This window comes from Calonectris borealis, chromosome 5 (assembly GCF_964195595.1).
Source record: "Calonectris borealis chromosome 5, bCalBor7.hap1.2, whole genome shotgun sequence".
In the NCBI taxonomy this organism is placed as follows: domain Eukaryota; kingdom Metazoa; phylum Chordata; class Aves; order Procellariiformes; family Procellariidae; genus Calonectris; species Calonectris borealis.
Genome location: NC_134316.1, coordinates 26,240,751 through 26,259,217, shown reverse-complemented (window position 1 = coordinate 26,259,217; position 18,467 = coordinate 26,240,751). Strand labels below are relative to the sequence as shown.

Sequence of the window (18,467 nt, the reverse complement as noted above, 5' to 3'; positions counted from 1 at the left end):
GAGACAAAGTGTGCTAGGATTGTTTTCATCAGCTTTTGTTTGTTCCTGCGAACAACAAAAGGGAACTGTTGGGAGCTCTATTCAGTGTTGGCAGTGAAGATCCCACTTTTTCTTTCCCATTGTCTTCCTCAATTTGCTAGCTAGTAACAGAGCATATAGAGAACTGCCCTCTGCCTTCTCACACAAGCGTCCTGACACGTTTTGGTAAGCCTGCACCCAGGAGCATATTCAATCTCTTATTAACCTCATGTAGATAGTATAGTTTGTTGCTGAATTATAGCTAAAACAGCCCTAGAAAAGCTATTTTAATTGTAAAAAAATAAATTCAGATCCTGTCTCACAAATCTAATTATCAAATGTTGCTAGGGAAATGGAAGGCTGGACAGAGCAGCAGTAACTGAAATGTGTCTGTTTGACTTCAAGGATTACTGCACCCATGAGGTTGCCTGTGTCCTTACTTGTTGGACACCCCAAGACTCTTCTCCCCTGATTTTCCATTGCCATTTTGCCTCCTTTCCAAGGAGACAAATGGCTTGGTCCTTCTGCAACCCCTCCCTGCCACTGAGGAGCAGCAGTGAACAAGGGCTAGTAAGACAGACCCACCTCAAGGGGCTTGCCAGAGTTAATCCGTGGGTGGTTCTGACGCGCTCCAAGTGCCACGTAGGACTGTGAGCTGTGCAAGTGTTCTAGCTAAGCTCTTTGCAGCTCCCCCTCCTTTCGTTTTTTGTTCCCCCCCCCCCCCCTCCTTTACTACCGAGGAAGCCCTTCAATTGGATGGGCAGCAGAGCCAGCCCAGGGCTCAGGAGGAACAATGACCAAAGAACAGTCTGCAGCTTGTAAACCAAAACCTCCCCAGGGGCTGCTGCTAAAAGGAGATTATAGAGAATTCCTACGCCAATTGGCATCTGGATTTCCCCCCACCCCCCCTTGCAGCCACTAAATTTCTGGCCTGTCTATCAGCATGGTAGTGTAGTCATAATGCATTTATTTGCTCCCTCCTTGGGCGGGAGGGAAGCATGGGCACGGAGAGCTGTACAGGGCGCAGTAATACAGTAGTGCTGCAGGACCGATCAGAGCTGCACCTTTCATCATCACACCAATGAGAGGTCAAGGAGCCCTAGAGAGATGAAAGGGATAAAGCTAAGCGTTGAGGAGTGCCTTTATCAGAGCATGTGTGCCCCAGCCAAAATGTCATACAGGTTGGCAGGCCCCCTCTGCAGATTCACCCTGGCTAACCTCTAACCAGCTGGTGATGGTGCAGGGAAGGTTGTTTACTGTTTATTAAGACGTTTGAGATTACATGTTACGGCAGCCTCATGTGAGGTATATGGAAGCAGCCACTATTGTAAAGGGCTTGATGGAAAAGCTGAATTTTGAGCTGACCATGGAGAGCCCTGGCCACAAGCAATTAACCAGCTAGGTGTCATTTTACACTCAATTGCTGGGGACCAGGAATTGGGAGGGGACAGGGAGGAACCTCTGTGGTCTCTAAAACATGACTTTAAGTAGTTGTGGTTTGGAGAGTCAGAGAGGCAGCCTCTGAGTCTCATGTGGCATGCAAGCTAGGTGTCATTTTACACTCAATTGCTGGGGACCAGGAATTGGGAGGGGACAGGGAGGAACCTCTGTGGTCTCTAAAACATGACTTTAAGTAGTTGTGGTTTGGAGAGTCAGAGAGGCAGCCTCTGAGTCTCATGTGGCATGCAAGCACAAAAGATTTTTACCTTTGGGAGTATCTGTGGCTGAAAAAGCCCACACTTTTAAAAGATTTCTTGCCTGGGCAACATCTGTGAGCTTTTTATGAGCATCTGCAATGTTCGTGGTAAATCGGGAGGAGGGGTGTGTTATTTACCTGCGTGAACAAGTCTGTACTGGCTGACCATATATATTCAAATGGACATAGGACATTTGTCAGCTGTGGCAACTGCACTGCCCTGGTTATTTAAACAGTATTCTTAGAAGCATTTTACATTTGAGGGGAGTTTTATATGAATCTATCAAAAGCAGATGACACACGTGATGTACATGTCTGAAGGACTAGGGCGGGACAGGGCACATATAGACCAGGCACGGTTTGAGGGTACCAAGGAATTTCCATTTTGGGGCTCTCTGGCTGACCTAAATTCTGTCTGTTCCTTTGAAGAGACATTTTGGAAAGGGAAAAGATTTTAAAGTGACTGAGTATGCCACAGCAGTAGCAGTTTAAAAACAGCAAACCATCTAACCCTCCAACAAACAACTTGCTTGTGAAAAAAAAGAGCATCTCCCCCCCAGATATTTATTTTTTACAATGTTTTTGAGATTACTGTTTTTTAAGTCTTGGCAGGTGAGGCCTGGGCCACATCCAGGTCATCGTGCAGAACAGGTGCAGAACACCCCAAAGCACCTCACAAACCACAACAGACAAGAGTTCCTCAGGGTGTATCGGGTCACAAATGAATGGGCCCAATATTCAGGTACCCACAGATAATTGCTCCTGCCCTGACCCAGAAACCATCTCTCAGAAACTCCAGGAAGGGAAAAGAGCTGAATGGAGACAGGAGTCCCTCTGAAAACGGATTCAGCACCCTCTTTCCTTGTATTTGCCCACCCTCAGCAGGCTGGCTGGGAGCCTTGCAGTTTGCATTTAGAAACCAATAGCCAGGATCTGCCAACTGAACTCACAGGTTTGGCAGACACAGAGTTTCAGTTGCAGGACTCCTGGATCACAGCTCTGAGGAACAAAAGTCTAAGCGCATCTCTGAGCATTTCTTCTCTCAGCAGCTTCCCTTCTTGGTGCATTTTCTTTCTCTAAAGAAAATTTCAGGGTTTCCTCTTACAGGGGAAACGTCTAATTCTTCAGGCCAGTGGGGAGGTCCTAAGATAGCTAAAGCTAGAATAGAAAACATCACCCCATTTCCATTCCCCCTTTCACCTGTTCTTTCTCATTCCCTCGCTTTCCCAGCTCAACCACCCAGCATTCAAATACACAGCAGTTCCTCCACCCTTGTCCTCTTCCGCACCAACTGTCCAGCCATTTTGGAGAGTGTGGCCTTCGTGTCACCAAAGTAACTCCCAGAAGGAACATGACACTGCCAACAAGACCAAGAAATGTTCCAGAAGAGATCCCCAAGGGCTGCCAGACCCTAAGCCACAGGGTTTGGCACTCGGCCCTCAGCATGTGTAGTCTCTGACCCCCAGTTCCTTTTGTGTTAGCCTGGGAGCAGGAGAGTGGGTGCTGACAGTTTCTCTCTTGGCTTTGGGTGGGCCAGGGTGCCTTTCAGCTGCACTTGCAGGATTTCACCACCATGTTGGAGAGCTGCTCCACTTTGGGGGTCCTCCCGACATAGTACAAGATAGTGAGTGGCTCCAGGTCCTGAGGGACACAGCAGGGTGAAGCGGATGCCTCAGGGTTCAGCGTGTTGTATAAGCCCAGCACCTGCAGAAACAAAGTAAATGTGGTGACAAAGTCAGGAATACATTTAAGTTGGTTGAGGCCAGGAAGGGATTGCAAAGCCAACAGGTCTCTAGGTGTTTGGACTATGCTCATCAGAGGGTATTTCCCTGAGGCGAGTAATACTCCCCTGTCACTTTCTGATCATGGCCTGCTTCTAAAGGGTCTCACCTGCCCCTGCCTGACTCTTAAGACTTTTTTCTTTTTATTGTAGTAGCCTTGCTCTGTGGCTGATGCCTAAGGGTTGAAGGAGTGCAAGTAGTTGTCTCCTTTCATCTCTAATTTGGTATGGTGGATAGTGTCACAATTTTTGCTTTTAACAAGGCTGGGTGTAACCAGCCTGGGGCCATGTTGTCTTGGGTTCCATTAAAGAAACCAGAAGAAAGAACATCAGTGCTGTTTATTTCAACCAACATCTCTAGATAGCAATGGATGGATGCCAGTCCTCTTAAGTATCCACAATTCCTTCCCTGCTTTGAACTGTCTGATGCTTTCTCCCTCCATTCCATCCTCCAAGTCATTACATTGTAATGCTGGAGCCAGGAGAGTGTCCTGTGGGACTCCACTGGATTCCTCCTCCCAGCTGGCCCCAGCCCACAGATGACTGTACACTTCAGCCACGTAACTGCTATAGAACAGTTGCCATGTTTCTTGCCAGAGGTGGCCGCGTCTCAGCGGTAAGCAACTTCTTGAGTTGTGGGGCCAAAACATGATCTCACCTGCACTACTGTGGCCTCATTAGTGCTTGTCTGGTATAAACGACAGGGTCTGGCACATTGTCTTTTAACTACTTTAAAGTCTTTGGGGATGAGAGGTGCTAGGGAAACATCCTGTTCTATCATCCAGATCCATGTAATCGCAGTCGTTCTGGTAGAAGCTCTCTGGGATACTGAGCAAAGTACCCCTGGCTGTACCACAGGAGTACCACGTGCTCTGGCGCCGCTCCATTCAGCAGAGACAGTAGGTTAACCAGACTGGTGAGAAATCTTCTTTTCCCCGTGTTTTTCCTAGGTGGTGCTGGCAAGCTGTCAGCAGCTATATTGTTCTAAAGGCTTCCCGGATCACTCAGCTGACCTTAACGCTTGATCGTTTCCTGTCTTGCTCAAGAAAAGAACATTAGGAACCGTTCTAAAATCTCCTTCTCTCACACTGATTCAGTTCAGTTATCTACTAGACAGCTTCTCAGGACAACCAGATGGTAAAGCTACATGCCCATTACCCTTTCAAAGCTGTTCTTTCCCTTGCCTTGTCTTGCGCTTAAGGCCCAGCATCTGTTCACTCCTTCATTCCATAGATCGACTGTTCCCACTGATATTAGTCCTTGAGCTTCAGCGAGCCTTGCTGCTGTGCAGACTCTCAAGCTGTCAAGAAAATGTTAGCATCTTTTCTGCAATATCATCTTTACCTTGTTATCTATTCTTCAGCTGAATCTGCTTTTTCCAGTAACCTTTTTCGTGAAACCTGAAGCTAAGTTGCTAATGAGCCGTTGCATTGTCTGGATTGCCGCCTTTTCTCTTCTGTGGACAGAAGCACAGGATTTTCCTCTGGCTTTTCTTGCTTCAGTGGTGGGCTGCCTGCTCCTTAGTCTGTCTTCTCCCCTTGGTACTTCTCCCGTGCCTGTGCTTTTCAGTTGCTTCTTTTTCCTTCCACTCTAGAAGTAGCCAGGTTCAGGTGGTATTCTTCCCAAAGACTGCCTAGTGTACTTACGTTAAACAGAGGTTATGCATAAGTTACCTAAAGACATTTGCTTTCTGCCAGTTTTGACTCGTGAATCTCACTGCCTAGCAGGCTCCTCCCTGCCATAGGTCAGGTGAGATTTATACAGCTGGAAAGGATGCCTGTGCAGAAAGGAGACTTACTGCATGGCTGTGTTCACTTCTGGACATGGACACGGATTTCCCTTCACTTTTGGGCTACAGCTGCCCCTGTGGTAGCAGGTGGCAGCTCTGCGCCATGGCACAAGTTTTGCCTGACAACCTGGCACAGAGCGTAGAAAAATCCTCTGTGCAGTGCAAACTGCAGGAGAAATTTAGGCAGAAGATAATCACCAGAGTTGACATTTGATGTGAACAATTCAGTTAATACTCTGGCCGTTACCAAATAAGTACCCTAAACCCATCAGTCCTGGTGTTTCACATCTTATCCAAGAGACAGCAAGACAGCAAAATCCTCCTCCTCAACATTTGGCTGGAAGCATGGACTCAGTATTGACTCCAAAGGAAGCACATTTTCCCTGCTGAACCACCTAGACTCTCTTCTGCAGTTTCCTTGGACAGTTGTTTACAAGTATTGATCTGAACTGCTTTTGCCGCTTTGAAGAGACCAGATATGATCAGACTTAGGGAGGAAGGGGGAGTCACAGCCACAAGCCCTGACAGGATAATATGCTGGATGTACCGTGCTGTGAGTGGTGTCTGCGCTGCGGAGGTACGGACAGGGGCCCGAACAAAAGTTAGCAAAGTAGCCCTTAGGCTCATGGACCCATTTCCAGCCAAGGTCCTGTCGGAAGTCGATGTACAGAGGACGCACGCAGCAGTTTTCCTCCAGGTTCCTGAAACACAGTATCAAAACACAGTGAATCTAAAGAGGAGCCTTGTATGCGAGTGCGTGATGCAGCTTCCTGAGCAGGACTAGTACCAGCGGTGCCCAGTGGGACACGGTGTTTGCCTGCACCAAGTGCAGAGGAACGGCAGAGACGGGCACCTCAGCAGCCTGGCACTACTTGTGCCTGCCGGCAGGCGGCTTGGCCACTGGCCCAGCAAGGCAGAACCCAGCTGCTCTCTGGCACCTGGAGCTAGCAGGGGGCTGCTGCGGGTCCCTGCCCCGCTGTGCTCCAGGAAACCGCTTGCAAGCCTCCCTCTAGCCAGTGGCTCAGCCAGAAGCACAGAGTGACTCTGCTGAGATGGCCAGTATCCCCTTCCTGGACACCACGAGGAGCAGCTGGCTGAGCTGTGCTCCTCATGTGGCCCCTGTGGCACCATGGTGACCCACAAGTCCCTTGGAGGGCTCTGCCTTTCCTGGTGGCATGGAGTCTCGTCGGGCTTGCCCACCTCAGGCATGGGACCTGGTCACTCCAGGCAGGATTCTCACTTACCGGAAACAGTAGTTGGTATCTAGGGCCCGTTTTTTTCTCTGGCCTCCCAATGCTGGGCCCTCCAGCCGATGTGGGGGTAACATCATCAAGATGAGGTGGGGATTATGCAAGTCTTTCTGCTTCTTCAGGCGCCCCAGGTCTCCACGGCCGTAGTCATCCTCACTGTCAATGCCTTCAGAGAAAAACAGGATCCGCAAAAGAGAAGTCAGTGTGGAAGTGGAGGATGCAACAAGATTTTTCAGTGCATTTAACACTTTCATGCCTGCCCTTGAACCAGGGTGAAAGGGATTCAGGCACCATGTCCACTTTGGGACTTCTTCGCTCACAGGGACCCCTTTACTCCTGGTGAATCTGACTGCAGCAGGCCTGAAATAGAGGCTTACGGGCCACCTGTTTTACCATTTGCAAACTGCTGGTGGGGCCATTAATCCATCCCACTTACTCCTGGCTTTGATCCCAGGACAGGCAGGAAGATGAATGGTTTAAAAAAGATGTCAGATCATTGGCACTCTGCAGAACAGACTCAGAAATGGAGCCTGTGGGGGCCAGTGGCTGCAGCCCAGGGCTGCAAGCCAGGAGGTTCCTAGTTCTTAGGCCAGCCAAGCCACTGACTCTCTGGGCCACCTCACACAGGATGCCTGACTTCCTTGTGTTTCAGTCACCCTAACTGGAAAGCAGAGCCTCCGTGGAAATCTGAGAAGGCATCAAGCTGAACTTCCCAGAGAGATATTGAAATACAAAATTATTCCTTTCTGCAGACACTCATGCAAACCCACCCCGCCTGCACTTTCTTTCTCCCTTTTCTAACCTATGTACAAAGTGGATATACCCATATAATCAACATGCAAACCCAGATGTGTATACTTTAAGACAAATGTTACACAACGTAAAATGCTCAAATATGCAAAGCAAGACCTCGTTTTTTCTTTAGATACTGCAGGCTTTCCCTTCCCAACAGCCTCCCCTAACCCAGCTCTTTATCACCTTTGAACTTGATCTCCAAGACCTCATGCAAATTCTCCAAGATGTCCCCGTTGGGCTGAAAAGTATGGCAAGGGCAGTGTATGCTGATTTCCAGGCCAAGGTTGGACTCTGCAAAGAAGGAGATGACTCTGTGAGAAACAGTCTTCCTCAGCTGGGACAGCTCCTGGTGCAGGGAAGTTTCACTGAGGACACGGTAACTCCTAGACTGTGGGTTGGTCTCAAAGTCAGGGATGCTATCAGAGTTGGGGAACAGAAGCTGCCTTGGAAAGAACGGGAAGCAGAATCTTGGGCCAAAAGCCTTGCTCTTGCTAAAGGGAGCTTCCTGGGCAGGTGAGAAGGGTGCTCCTGGTTACGGCTTTTAGACTATTCAACATCCAAAAGCATTTGTGAGCTTCAAGGAGCTCCACTGGAAAACAAGTATTTTGAAGAGCTGGCTTGCGGTGTCTGTGTTAAATCAGTTTTGCCATGCTCGGTACCTGTCTACTATCTGGCTTCTGGTTAGTGTCTGAAGGAGAGACCTGAAAATGAGTGAGCTGGATATGGACAAGTAATTTCACTGGAAGCATTTTTCTCAGCAGCTGCAACCTCCTGTTTTGTTGAACTGCTAGCGGTCTAAGTCACACAGACTTTCCAGAGGCAAGTCTATTTTCATAATAACTTCCTGGACCCGTCGTGCTGTGTGGGCCTGACTAAGGGAACATAAGACTCTTATGAAAGCTCCTTTTTTATGTTGTGTCATGAATTAAAACATCTGGCTCCCCGGGGCATTGACAAGGTGCCTAGCACCTTTTTTCCTAAGCACTGCATACTCTGTGATGTCTTGTCAGCTAGTGTGCCTGCCCGGAGCTCGCTGCAGTTCCAGCCCTGAACTCCAGCCATCAGGACACAACTTAGATTGCTTGAAAAAGGAGGAGCCTACAAGCTCACAGCTTACCCTTCCAGGGAGCGGCTCCTTGCCAGTACCTGCATTCCAGTTTTCAGTGGCACCTAGCTTCTATCTGTGAGGTCAATCCAGCTGTGAGTCCCGGTGCCTATGCTCCAGCTGTGAATGGGGTCAGTGTTCTTGCTGGGAGCTGCCCCGTAACTATCTGTTGGGCTGCTCAGTGGTGGCAGAGGTATGTTCTCTGCAGTGCTAAAGCCTCCATTTGTCTAGGTGTGTCAGCCTCCGGTATTTCCTCACCTTTATACCTGCCAAGCTGTAAAAAGCTAAAGAAACCAGGATCCTTGCTGTTTTTTCCCCAGTAGATTTGCTCTAGTCCACATGAAAATTAAACCAGAGTAATCCTAATTTTCTATGTATTACAGATTATAGTTTAGACAAGCAGAGGAGAGCCCTGCTTAGAATTGAAGAACCAAAAGAAGTTCCAGCATCTCTCAGTGAAAACAATTTCCTCCTCCAGAGGATGAATCCTCATTCCGACTCAACCCACAGAGCCACACAGTGGGGACTCCAGGACAGAGCTAGGTATCTAGCAAACGTCATGCACTGAGGTAGCTCTCTGGGGGGAAGCTCGTTCTCAGACTGAAAGCAGCTGTCCTCTATGTGAGCCAAGCTCCTGCAAAAAGGGGAGCAGAGAGATACTCCTGTCAACGTTGATCCACATTGATATGGATGCCTTGACACCCGGTCCAGCTAAGACCCCTACCTCTGTGCAGAAGCCACTCACGCACAGTCTCGGTGACATCGAAGGACAGCCACTCAGGGGAGCCTCGTGTCTGCACATTCCTGCCACTGAGGTAGCGCTGCTTTGCTATGTGCTCATCCGGCTGAAGGATCTGCGTCAGAAGGAGTGGTAGAGAGAATCAGCCAGTGCCGCGCATAAGAAAGGGAAAGCCTTGGGTCTTTTTTCTTCCACAGCTTGCTAAAAACTAATTCAGAAGGTTGGTTCTGGTAAGTGAGACACCAGGAACACCCTGGTGAGAAGGACATGCTTCACAACCAACCTGAACTCCAGAGATCTACACAACGCTTATTTCTGTGTCCTAAGCAGCCCACCTCTCTCAATTCATTCTTCTTTCGGGGCACATATCCAGAGGCAGAAGCACACCGCAGTTGATCTAATGGGTGGTTTTGTTTCTGTATACACCTGTGGGATGCGGGTCTGGATTTCAGAGCAGAACCAGCAGTGAGCGATAGAGCATCCTGCCACAGGTCCCTTGCCCAGCAAGCCTACTAAGTTCTACGCTATGGTGTTTTCATGTGTCCTACACTCGTAAACTTCTATCAAAACACCAGGGCTGATCAGGTTTGGAAACCTTTCCCCCTGCTCTGACTCTTCCCGCTTCCAGACAAACAGCCACAGCCTGTGCAAGGTGTTCCTTCCTGCAGGACCCCAGGTTCACTCCACAGAGCACTGAACCTATGGAGAAGCTCTGGGATTGCCTCCTTGTCAGCTGTGTCACCTGATGAAGAATTGCTCTGACCTTTGAAGCTGAATTCCAGGAAGTCCTCAAGAGCTACCAACCCCAGGGCAATTTTAGCTGCACTCTTACTACAAAGTGGACAGACACCAGCCTGTGGGAATGTGCCGCCTGGATGCTAAACTATACCATTAGCTGGGTGGTCCAGCTCAGCTTAAGACCACTTCCAAACCTGAACCAGACCTTATTCTGCCAGGGGAACCAAACCCCAGATAAGTACCTGAATTAACGGTGCCATGAATTGTGCCTCTGAGGAGCTGCTGCTGAAGGGAACATTGAAAGCAAGCATTATTTTTCCAGTAAATCAGTGACAAGAGAGAGAGCTCCACCCGTTGGGTTAGCACCAACTGTACTGCGACAGTCAAAGGAACAAAACTGCCAAGGGACCTAGGCATGCAGATGGGACAGAAGGGTCAGGGCTGCTCCACTGGTGAGGGGCTCCCCTTCCAACCCACTTCTCAGTGCGGCAGAGAGCTGCAGTGGGCACCATGCCAGGGCACCCAGAGCACCCAGCCAGCGCAAGTGGGGAAAGGACAGCACCACACTGTAAAAAGAAAGAGATCACTGCATATGCTGGAAGAAGCCTGGGGTACAGCATGGGATTTCTTCTCTTTCTCTTCTGTGGCCCTGCACATACCAATTGAGGCAACCATTAAGAAGCCAAGCTATTGTGGGCTCAGGCACAAGGGAAGATGAGAAGCATACTCGCCTGGAAGAGCTCAATGCGCTGCTCGCTGCGTTTGGAGCTCAGGTTGGGCACACGCAGCACCCGAAACTCAGCCCGGAACAAGTTGGTGCTGTTCTTCTCTGCCGAGGACACATTAAAGCGGAACACGTTGGAGGTGACACCTTTTGGACAAATGCCCAACTCATCTAGGAGAAAGAAAGATGGAAAGACTAAGAACCACAGGTCAGAGGCGCAGGATGTCAAATAAATGTTGAGAAAGAGCTTTCCAGCAGAGGCCTGTCATTCAAACATCTTGCCACCTGTGAAGCATGGCTGTCTAGCTAAAGATAACACAGGATGAATTCACTCAAATTTGGTCTACATTACAACATTTTGCAAAATATTCCCCCTGCTGCCACCGTTACTTCAATGCTACAAGCTAGAGAATCAGTAGAGATCAACCACAGTATTTTTAATATTATCTCTTCTAACTCTGCTCATCAAATGTTGCTAATGCTCCTGAGTCTGCTGCATCCAAAATGACAACCCCAGCCAAGGCAATGGGGCAACCTCATTTGCAGCTAGTGGGGCCCATTCCCAATAGTGATGACAGTGTGACTCTGCTCGTGCTGGAGACGTGAAGCCACATAGGAGGTGATCCCATTGCCGTTGAATCTTAGTTTTACAAACCATGACATTGTCTCCTAGAATGAGACAAGTGTCCGCAAAGCATGAGGAGTGGAAGACTTTTTGTGGCAGTGACTATTCAGTATGTACTAAAGAACTGGGTTTTAAGATCAGTTCTCACTCATGACCTGGAGAAGGAATTCATGAGTAGTATTAGATACAGAGTTCTTCAAGGACAGAGTAATAGTGCTGAGAGGCCTGCGGAGATCAGACACATGGGCAGGAAATAACACAGCAATTCTCTGCCTCAATGTGTGGCTGCTGAGTAGAAAAATCCATTTCACAGATGCCCCAAAAGACAGTAGGTAAAAGCTATGAGGTCCAAACCAGTGTTCTCAAGAGAAAACAAGGCTCTCTCTATTGGGACCATTTTGGCCCCATGGAAAAGTCTTTGTAGTTGCTGTTGTTTCTCTCCTGTTGACCTCTGTTAACCTTCAAGGCTGTAGCATCATTAAGGCTTCCTGCAGACAAGACGTGGCAGCTCCTGCTCTACGCCCACATGCAGGTTTGTTTGCAGCCCTACAGAGCCTCTCATACGACCTCTGACTGTTGTCCAATGCAACACGCGGCTCTCATGTCAGCTGATATTTAAGTTGGTTTTAAACAAAAAAAGAAACAGAAAGAAAAATTATCACCTGTTCCCAGCCACAGTTCCAGCCTGTGACAAATAGCCTAGAAGCCCTAGTTGAAGCAACCTTCAAGTTAGATTCCTGGAGTCAGCCCCTCTCTTCACACCACCACCACTATCTCCCCAGGGAAACAGCTTCTGAAGATGGGCTAGTGTGAAACGGTGCCTGAGCGCAGAGGTTCACCTCCCATGCCAAATTCTGCTTTGAGCAACACTGATGCACTTCCAGAGTCATCTCCATGAAGATCTTCCTCTTGTGCTACACTCAGATTCAGCAAGCAGGAGCCTGACAGTTTACAAGGATGTGTTCTTAAGATGCTGAAGTTCTACTCAATAAGCTAATGACCAGATGCTCACATTGGGCTTTAATTGGAGGACTTTTTGTCATTTGTACTACCGAATGCAGCAGCTTTCCCATACAGGAAAGTCTCTGGCTGCTATTGAAGAGATGGATGTTCGGTAATCCCAGGAGACCAGACCCCACTGCAGCCATGAGCTGGTGTGCTCAGCCCAACAACCCTGCAGTGCAAAGAGTACACAGAGCCACATGAGGACACCCACTGTGGGACTCCACCACTGTGACCAGTTCTAGGTTTTATGCCACAGAAAAGCACAGCAGAAAACCCAAGCACTGATCTCATTAAATGCCCAAAGGCATCTTCCTGGCTGAAGTCTAACACTGATAACTGTTCTGTGTCCTAGACCTAGGCAGGTACTGTGTTTTAATAACCCCTTAAGATGTTTTGCACTCCTAGCCCTATTAATAATGCTGTTAACAGCCTGCCCTTCCATTTCAGACCTATCCATGAGGGGTGTCCCAGTAATCATCAGAAATGCCCTTCTAGATCTAGATCTAGTGGTCAGTCTAGCGCAGTATCTGTTTCCAACAGCAGTGCTTTTTCTGACAATCTATTTAGAGACTGCAGATCTGGTCCTACAGCACAGTGCAGATGAGAGACAAAATAATTTATTGTTTATCATCTCCTTAAGATTTTTGGCTAAGTTAGGCAGCCATGCTGATAAGAGATTACTGTATCTACTGTATTTCGCCTGCTGTCCTCACGTTGCCTTCTACCTACTTCATCAGCAAGGTGCTGGTGTCTTGGGAGACGTTCCTAGCGGAAATAGTAATAGCTATCTTCCCTTCCCTAAGAAGAAGTTTCATGTTCCCTTCGTACCCTGGGAACAAGTCCTCTGTGATGGGAGGATGGAGCTGCATTCTGTGTTTCACCGAACACCATGAGGCTGCACCTGCTTTTCATAGCAGGGTGTCCAGGATACAGGTCTCACTCCCAGGAAGCTGACTGCTTTGGGGCAAAGTACTTTTTGCAAGAGGTCACAGGCAAAGGAGGTGATTTTTCAGGGAACTTGGTCCAGTCCCAGCTCAGGTGTGTTAATCACACTGGAATCCGGACATGTCCACCTCCCAGCATGGAACAAAGCCTGCAGGCAATACTCCTGCAAGCTCTTCCAGTCCACAGCATTCAGTGGCTGTAACTAAGCCTGGAAACAGGGAATCTGTGACACCCTGTGCACCCATGCCAGTCTATGTCCGACACGACAGGATGTATCCTCACGATCGGACCCTGCTATTACTGTGGAGCCCAGACAGCCCAGAGCTGTTGACTGCACAAACCATGAGACCAGTACCCTCTTAGCGTGGACAATGTGATACAGGGACCAGGTTCTTTCAGGAGCTTCCCTCTTCCTACTACTGCTCTCAGCGAGGTGCAGGTCCTCCACGTGCTGCTGATCCTACACAGCTGCTGTTTCTGGCAAGCCCCAAGAAGGCTGATGGCTGTGCAGTTAAGAGTTTGGTGTCAAGGAAGGGCAGGCTGTCTGTGAGCAGGTATTGACTCATTCCATATTATACCACGGGTACTTCAAGGTGTTTCATGCCAAAGCTGCATAACTTTGGAGAAAAATTGATCCTTCTGGAACTCTGCAGGCGGCAGCTTTGGAGGGAAGAGGTGCTTGGCCCCAGTGACCCATGGCTTTAATTGCCTTGTCTTTCGAGCTGGCTTGGAAAATGGCATCTGTTTTTCCTCAGGAAGGTAAGCAAAGCCATTTGCAGGACTGTTGGCAGATGCTCTCTGAGCTTGAATCTAATCAAGGAAGTCTGAACCCCCATGAGTTTTAGATCCCTGAAGTGAATGGCTGGTGAAGAACGAGTTATTTTCTGAAAGAAAGTCCCTTATAATTCAGGCAATGTGCCTGAGAGGCACAGCAGAAAGAACACTCGTGAGTCACCAAACAGCTCAGAGTAGGGATGGGGAACCTGGTTCTGAATATCCTTCCTTCCTAGAAGGATGGGGCTCTCCCCGCTCCTATTTTTGCTCCTCAGCTCTCCTCACTTTTGGGCCTTAAGTCTTTGAGAAGGATGAGGTCTCTGAGCCAATGAGCTGCTTGACTAATAGTTTGGAGCTAGAACAGTTCGTGTGCTTGTGCACACATTTCAGACTCGTCTGTATCATCCTCACAGTTCCCTCAATGGAGCAGTCCTCCCCTTCCCCCCCAGAGGAGACTGGCTTTGGCTCAGAGCGTGCTCTGAGATCACCACCTGGCACAGTGACAGAGTCATGGGAAAGTTGAACATCAGCCACTTCTGAAGACACAGGGCCAAATTCAGCCATGGTGTAAGCGATGAAACTCCCTAGGTTTCAAAAGGAGCGCGTCTCTTGACACCACGGCCTGTCTGGAGCTAGTCTCTCCCAGCGTGACCCAATGCCAAAGTTCCCTCTTTTTCTGGGTGGTGGCATCTACACTGCCCACTCCCAGGAATTCAATCTCAGCACTACTTGGTCTTTTGAACCCACTGCTCAGCACCTTGCCCCAGTGCCCTATGGTGACATGGAACAGGTTCATTCATTTCCACAGGAATTTTCCCCAACCCACAGTCCCTCCTCACTGCTCCTTCTTGTGCACCATGTCTTCATTCCTCTTTCCCCTCTAATTTATCCAAATCTACTCCTCTGACTTAATTTCCCGGTTGTGCTTTCCCAGTTTCCTTCCCCAAAACACACCAGTTCATAGTGTGGCTGTACTATTTTGCACAGACACTTGGTTTCCCCATACATTTTTAGAATTTCACAAACGACGCTTTGGTAGGTCAAAAATGTTGAAATACAGGTAAGCTGTTATACCCTGTGCACTTTCTGTTCCTCGAGTCTTGGTGTCTCCTGAGCTAAAAGCTAATCATATAACCATATGGAGTGCAGTCTGCTAGAGACTAAGTGAATCTGTTGCATTACCACATTGTAGCGCTTATTCCAGCTCATCATATGTCAAGATTAACATAAACCTGGCAGAGTAACTGCATTCTGAGGCTGCCTGTACCAAGTCACAGCTCCTCCCCAGAACTGCTGTCGTTCAAATCGTGTCCCCAAGACCACACTACATCACAGGAGGACGCCCTGGATGGTGGTATGAGTGCATGCCCACCAACATTTTCCAATCCTAAGGAATCCTAAGCACAGACTGAAAGGATTGCTTGTGCCTACATGTGCTCAGCATCTGCAATCTGCTTGGGGTTCATGTCTGCTCAGTCTCTGCATCTGCATCTGCTCAGCTTCTGCACCTGAATCTGTTTAGTGTCCACATCTGGGCCTGCTCATCATCTGCTCCGCACCTGCTCAACATCTGTCATGTTTCCTCAATGCCTACGTTCCCTTGGGGGTCCCCTTCGCATCACTGTCTGCTTTGCACCTGCTCAGCACCCCTGTTACCTGCTACTCGCTCTCTGAACCCTCATGCTATCTGAGTAACACCCTCGACAGTGTCCTCCAGGCAGCAGTCTCTTCAGCAAGTGCCTCTCCACCTTCTCTACAGCCAGTGCGGATGCTGCACAAACCAAACAGGTTGCCTGTATCTCTGCGGCAGGCGCTGGAGCTTCAGCAGGGAGGTGTCCGTCCACCTGCTTGTCACCCAAACACGAGACCTGCACCTTCTCCTAGCCCAGTGCGCAGCATTCACCCCGAGACCCAAGGTGCCTCCTCTCCTGCTGCCTTCCCACCCCACGTCTTTCCCTCCCTCCTCCCCTCCTCGCCTTCCCCCACGTCAGGGCTCTAGACGCGGGCTTGGCTCGCTGATCCCGGCTGGGGCCTGAGCCGATGCTGCTCCCGGACCCCGCAGTCCACCGCCGCCGCTGCCAGCGCCCACCTCCTCCACCTGCGGCGGGACCGCTCGCCGCCAAGCCCCGCGCCGCGCTGTCGGTGCTCCGTGCGCTCGCCGCCCCACGGCTCCCCCCGCCCCGGCCGCGGGACAGCGGCGTGCGCCCCGCTCCCCTCCGCACCCGAGCGCGCAGGCAGGCGGAGACGCGCCCCCCGCCGCGGCGGCCCCCTCCCGCCTCCGCGCTCCCGCCCCGCCGGCAAAGCGGCCCCGCGGGGGCCCGGCGCCCCTCGGCCCCGGCCGGCCGGCCGCTCCTCCTCCGCGCCCGGGGTCCCGGGCAGCCTGCCCCGCGGGCGCGGCAGGCCAGGCGGCACGGGGGTAGCCCAGCACTTACTGTGCTCCGGGAGGCCCTGGATCATGTCAAATTTATGGATCTCTTTGGCATAGTATTCAGACTCGCTGTTGTCCTGAGAGCAGCTCTCCTCCTTCTCCTCCTCCATCTCCTCCAGCAGCTCCCGGGTGCTGTTATAGAGGGCAAGGATCTGATAGGGCACATGGGCCGGCCCCACGGTCTCCGGGGGACTGGTGAGCCGCAGCTTGCTCAAGATCTGCCCCCGGATGGCTTCCACCCTCTTCTTCTTGATGTGGTCCAGGTCCAAGGTGGTGCAGGAGGACAGCGAGAGGCTCACGGTGGCGAAGCTCAGCAGGGAGAGCAGCACCAGAGCCCTTTGCACGTACATCTTCATGTGCGAGGGGGCGGCGGCGGGGGCCCCCGGCAGAGACCCCCGGGCGGCGGCGAGCGGGCGCGGGGGACCGGGCGATGTGCTGGCGGCAGCCTCCCCAGATCCCGCAGGCTGAGGCTTGGCGAGGAGGTGCATGAACTCACTGCGCCGTGCGCGACTCAGGACTTCCAGGAAGAGCTGGCAGCGCTCCGCAAGGAGAAGCGGCAGGCGCCGTGCCTCGCCGCGCCGGGCTCCTTCCCCATGCACCGCCCCGCGTCCCGCGGAGCCGGGGGCGCCCCGCCGCGCCGCGCCGCCGCACGTGTCAGCGGCCCGCGCCGCCCCGCCGCCGCGGGGGGAGCGCGGCGCCCGCCCTTCTCGCTGCACCATTCATGCCCCCGCCGGGCCCCGCGCCCTACATCGCCCGGTGCCCGACCCCCGGCGGCCGGGAGCGCGGCACCGCGGCGCTCCCCGCCCAGCCGAGAGCAGCGCCGCCGGGCCGCCCGCTGGCCCCGCGGGCTCTGCTGGCCGCCGTGCCTCGGCCGCGCACCGCACCGCACCGGCCCGCCCGGCGCCGCACCGCGCCGCCCCTCCCGTGCACACTGCCTCTCCCTCGGCCTCGCCGCTGAAATTTTATACCTCCCTCCCATGACGTCCCCGGGACGGGGCTCGGGCGGGGGAGGGAGCTCCAAGCCCGGCCTTCGCCCGCAGCACCGCGCTAATGGCTTCAGCAGCCGCGCAGCCACCGCCGCCCGCTCGCCCGCCCTCCTCTGCCGCGCCGCCGCCGCCCCCCGCGCCGGGCCCCGCCGCCGCCCCCCGCGCGGCCGGCGGCGCCGGGCCCCTCGCGCCCCGGGGCCGGGCCCCTCCGCGGCGAGGCGGCCCCGCGCGCCCTCCGACGTGGCCGCCGCACCGCCGAGGCGGCGGCGCGCGGGCGCCCCCTGCTGGCTCCGGCCGGGCAGCGGCGGGCGCGGGGCGGCGGCGGCTGCCGGGCCCTTCGCGGTGGTCCGCCGCGCGCTGGCGGGCGGCGCGGGGAGGCCCCTCCCGTTTCCAGCTGCGAAATCGCATTAAAAGCGGCTAAAAATACCCCGAATACTTTCCTGATGTGGTTTCTTTCCGAGGGAGGGAGGGGCCGGGCGCCGCGCTGCAGGCGAGGGGCTGCGGCGGCCCCGGCGGGGCCCAGGCTGGCGGCGGGGCTGGCGGGCCCTGCGAGGCCCAGGGGGGCGAGGGAAGGTAGCGGGCAGGCAGGGTGGAGCCCTGCGGCCCTGAAGGCAGGTGGCCACTGGAGCACAAGAGGAGTGCCCTGCCATGGCAGCCCTCGCTGAGGGGAAGGGGCTGCTTTGGGCACCCGCTGCCCTCGAAGGGGGCCGGGACCATGCACGGGAGACAAAACACCAGCCCCAGGTGACGTTTGGATCCACGACCAGGGCCTTTGCGGGCTCCCCTCCTGGGGCATGCCCTGACCATGGCCACCCGCCACACCGGCCTCCCTTGTCCCTGCTGTGGGCTGGGCCTGTGCCCACTCTGAAGCCCAGGGGCTCCCGGCCCCTGGGGCGAGCACCCTTCTCTTGCCTTCACCTGGACCCTGCCCCAGCCACGCAGGGGCTTCTCACCCCACCGCCCCAGCCCTTTTCCTGGGGGCCCACAGAGGGGGAGCCGAACACTCCGGGCTGGCGAGGTGCCCCGAGGTCTGGGGCGGGATGACGGCTTCGTGCCTTCCTGACACAGCG

General features: G+C 52.6%; 1 protein-coding gene across 1 annotated transcript; it reads right to left on the bottom strand.

Moving 5' to 3' along the window:
* Nucleotides 1-2,244: 2,244 nt before the first annotated feature.
* Nucleotides 2,245-17,130, bottom strand: TGFB3 (transforming growth factor beta 3). Its single transcript, XM_075151479.1, has 7 exons — nt 16,416-17,130; nt 10,642-10,805; nt 9,158-9,287; nt 7,512-7,619; nt 6,528-6,699; nt 5,831-5,984; nt 2,245-3,418 (listed from the first exon to the last, which is right to left on the bottom strand). The coding sequence occupies exons 1-7, from the start codon at nt 17,128-17,130 to the stop codon at nt 3,260-3,262; spliced, it is 1,602 nt and encodes a 533-aa protein (XP_075007580.1). The 3' UTR covers nt 2,245-3,259.
* Between the last annotated feature and the right edge of the window lie 1,337 nt (nt 17,131-18,467).

Bases quoted from the DNA above. Each gene is read 5' to 3' on its own strand.
- TGFB3 (XM_075151479.1), bottom strand. From the start codon at position 17,130: ATGGTGCAGCGAGAAGGGCGGGCGCCGCGCTCCCCCCGCGGCGGCGGG. The intron at 9,288-10,641 runs GCGAGTATGCTT...CTTCTGACGCAG, and splicing joins AGCGCATTGAGCTCTTCCAG to ATCCTTCAGCCGGATGAGCA. The intron at 7,620-9,157 runs GTAGGGGTCTTA...CCTTCTTTGCAG, and splicing joins TGAGTGGCTTCTGCACAGAG to AGTCCAACCTTGGCCTGGAA.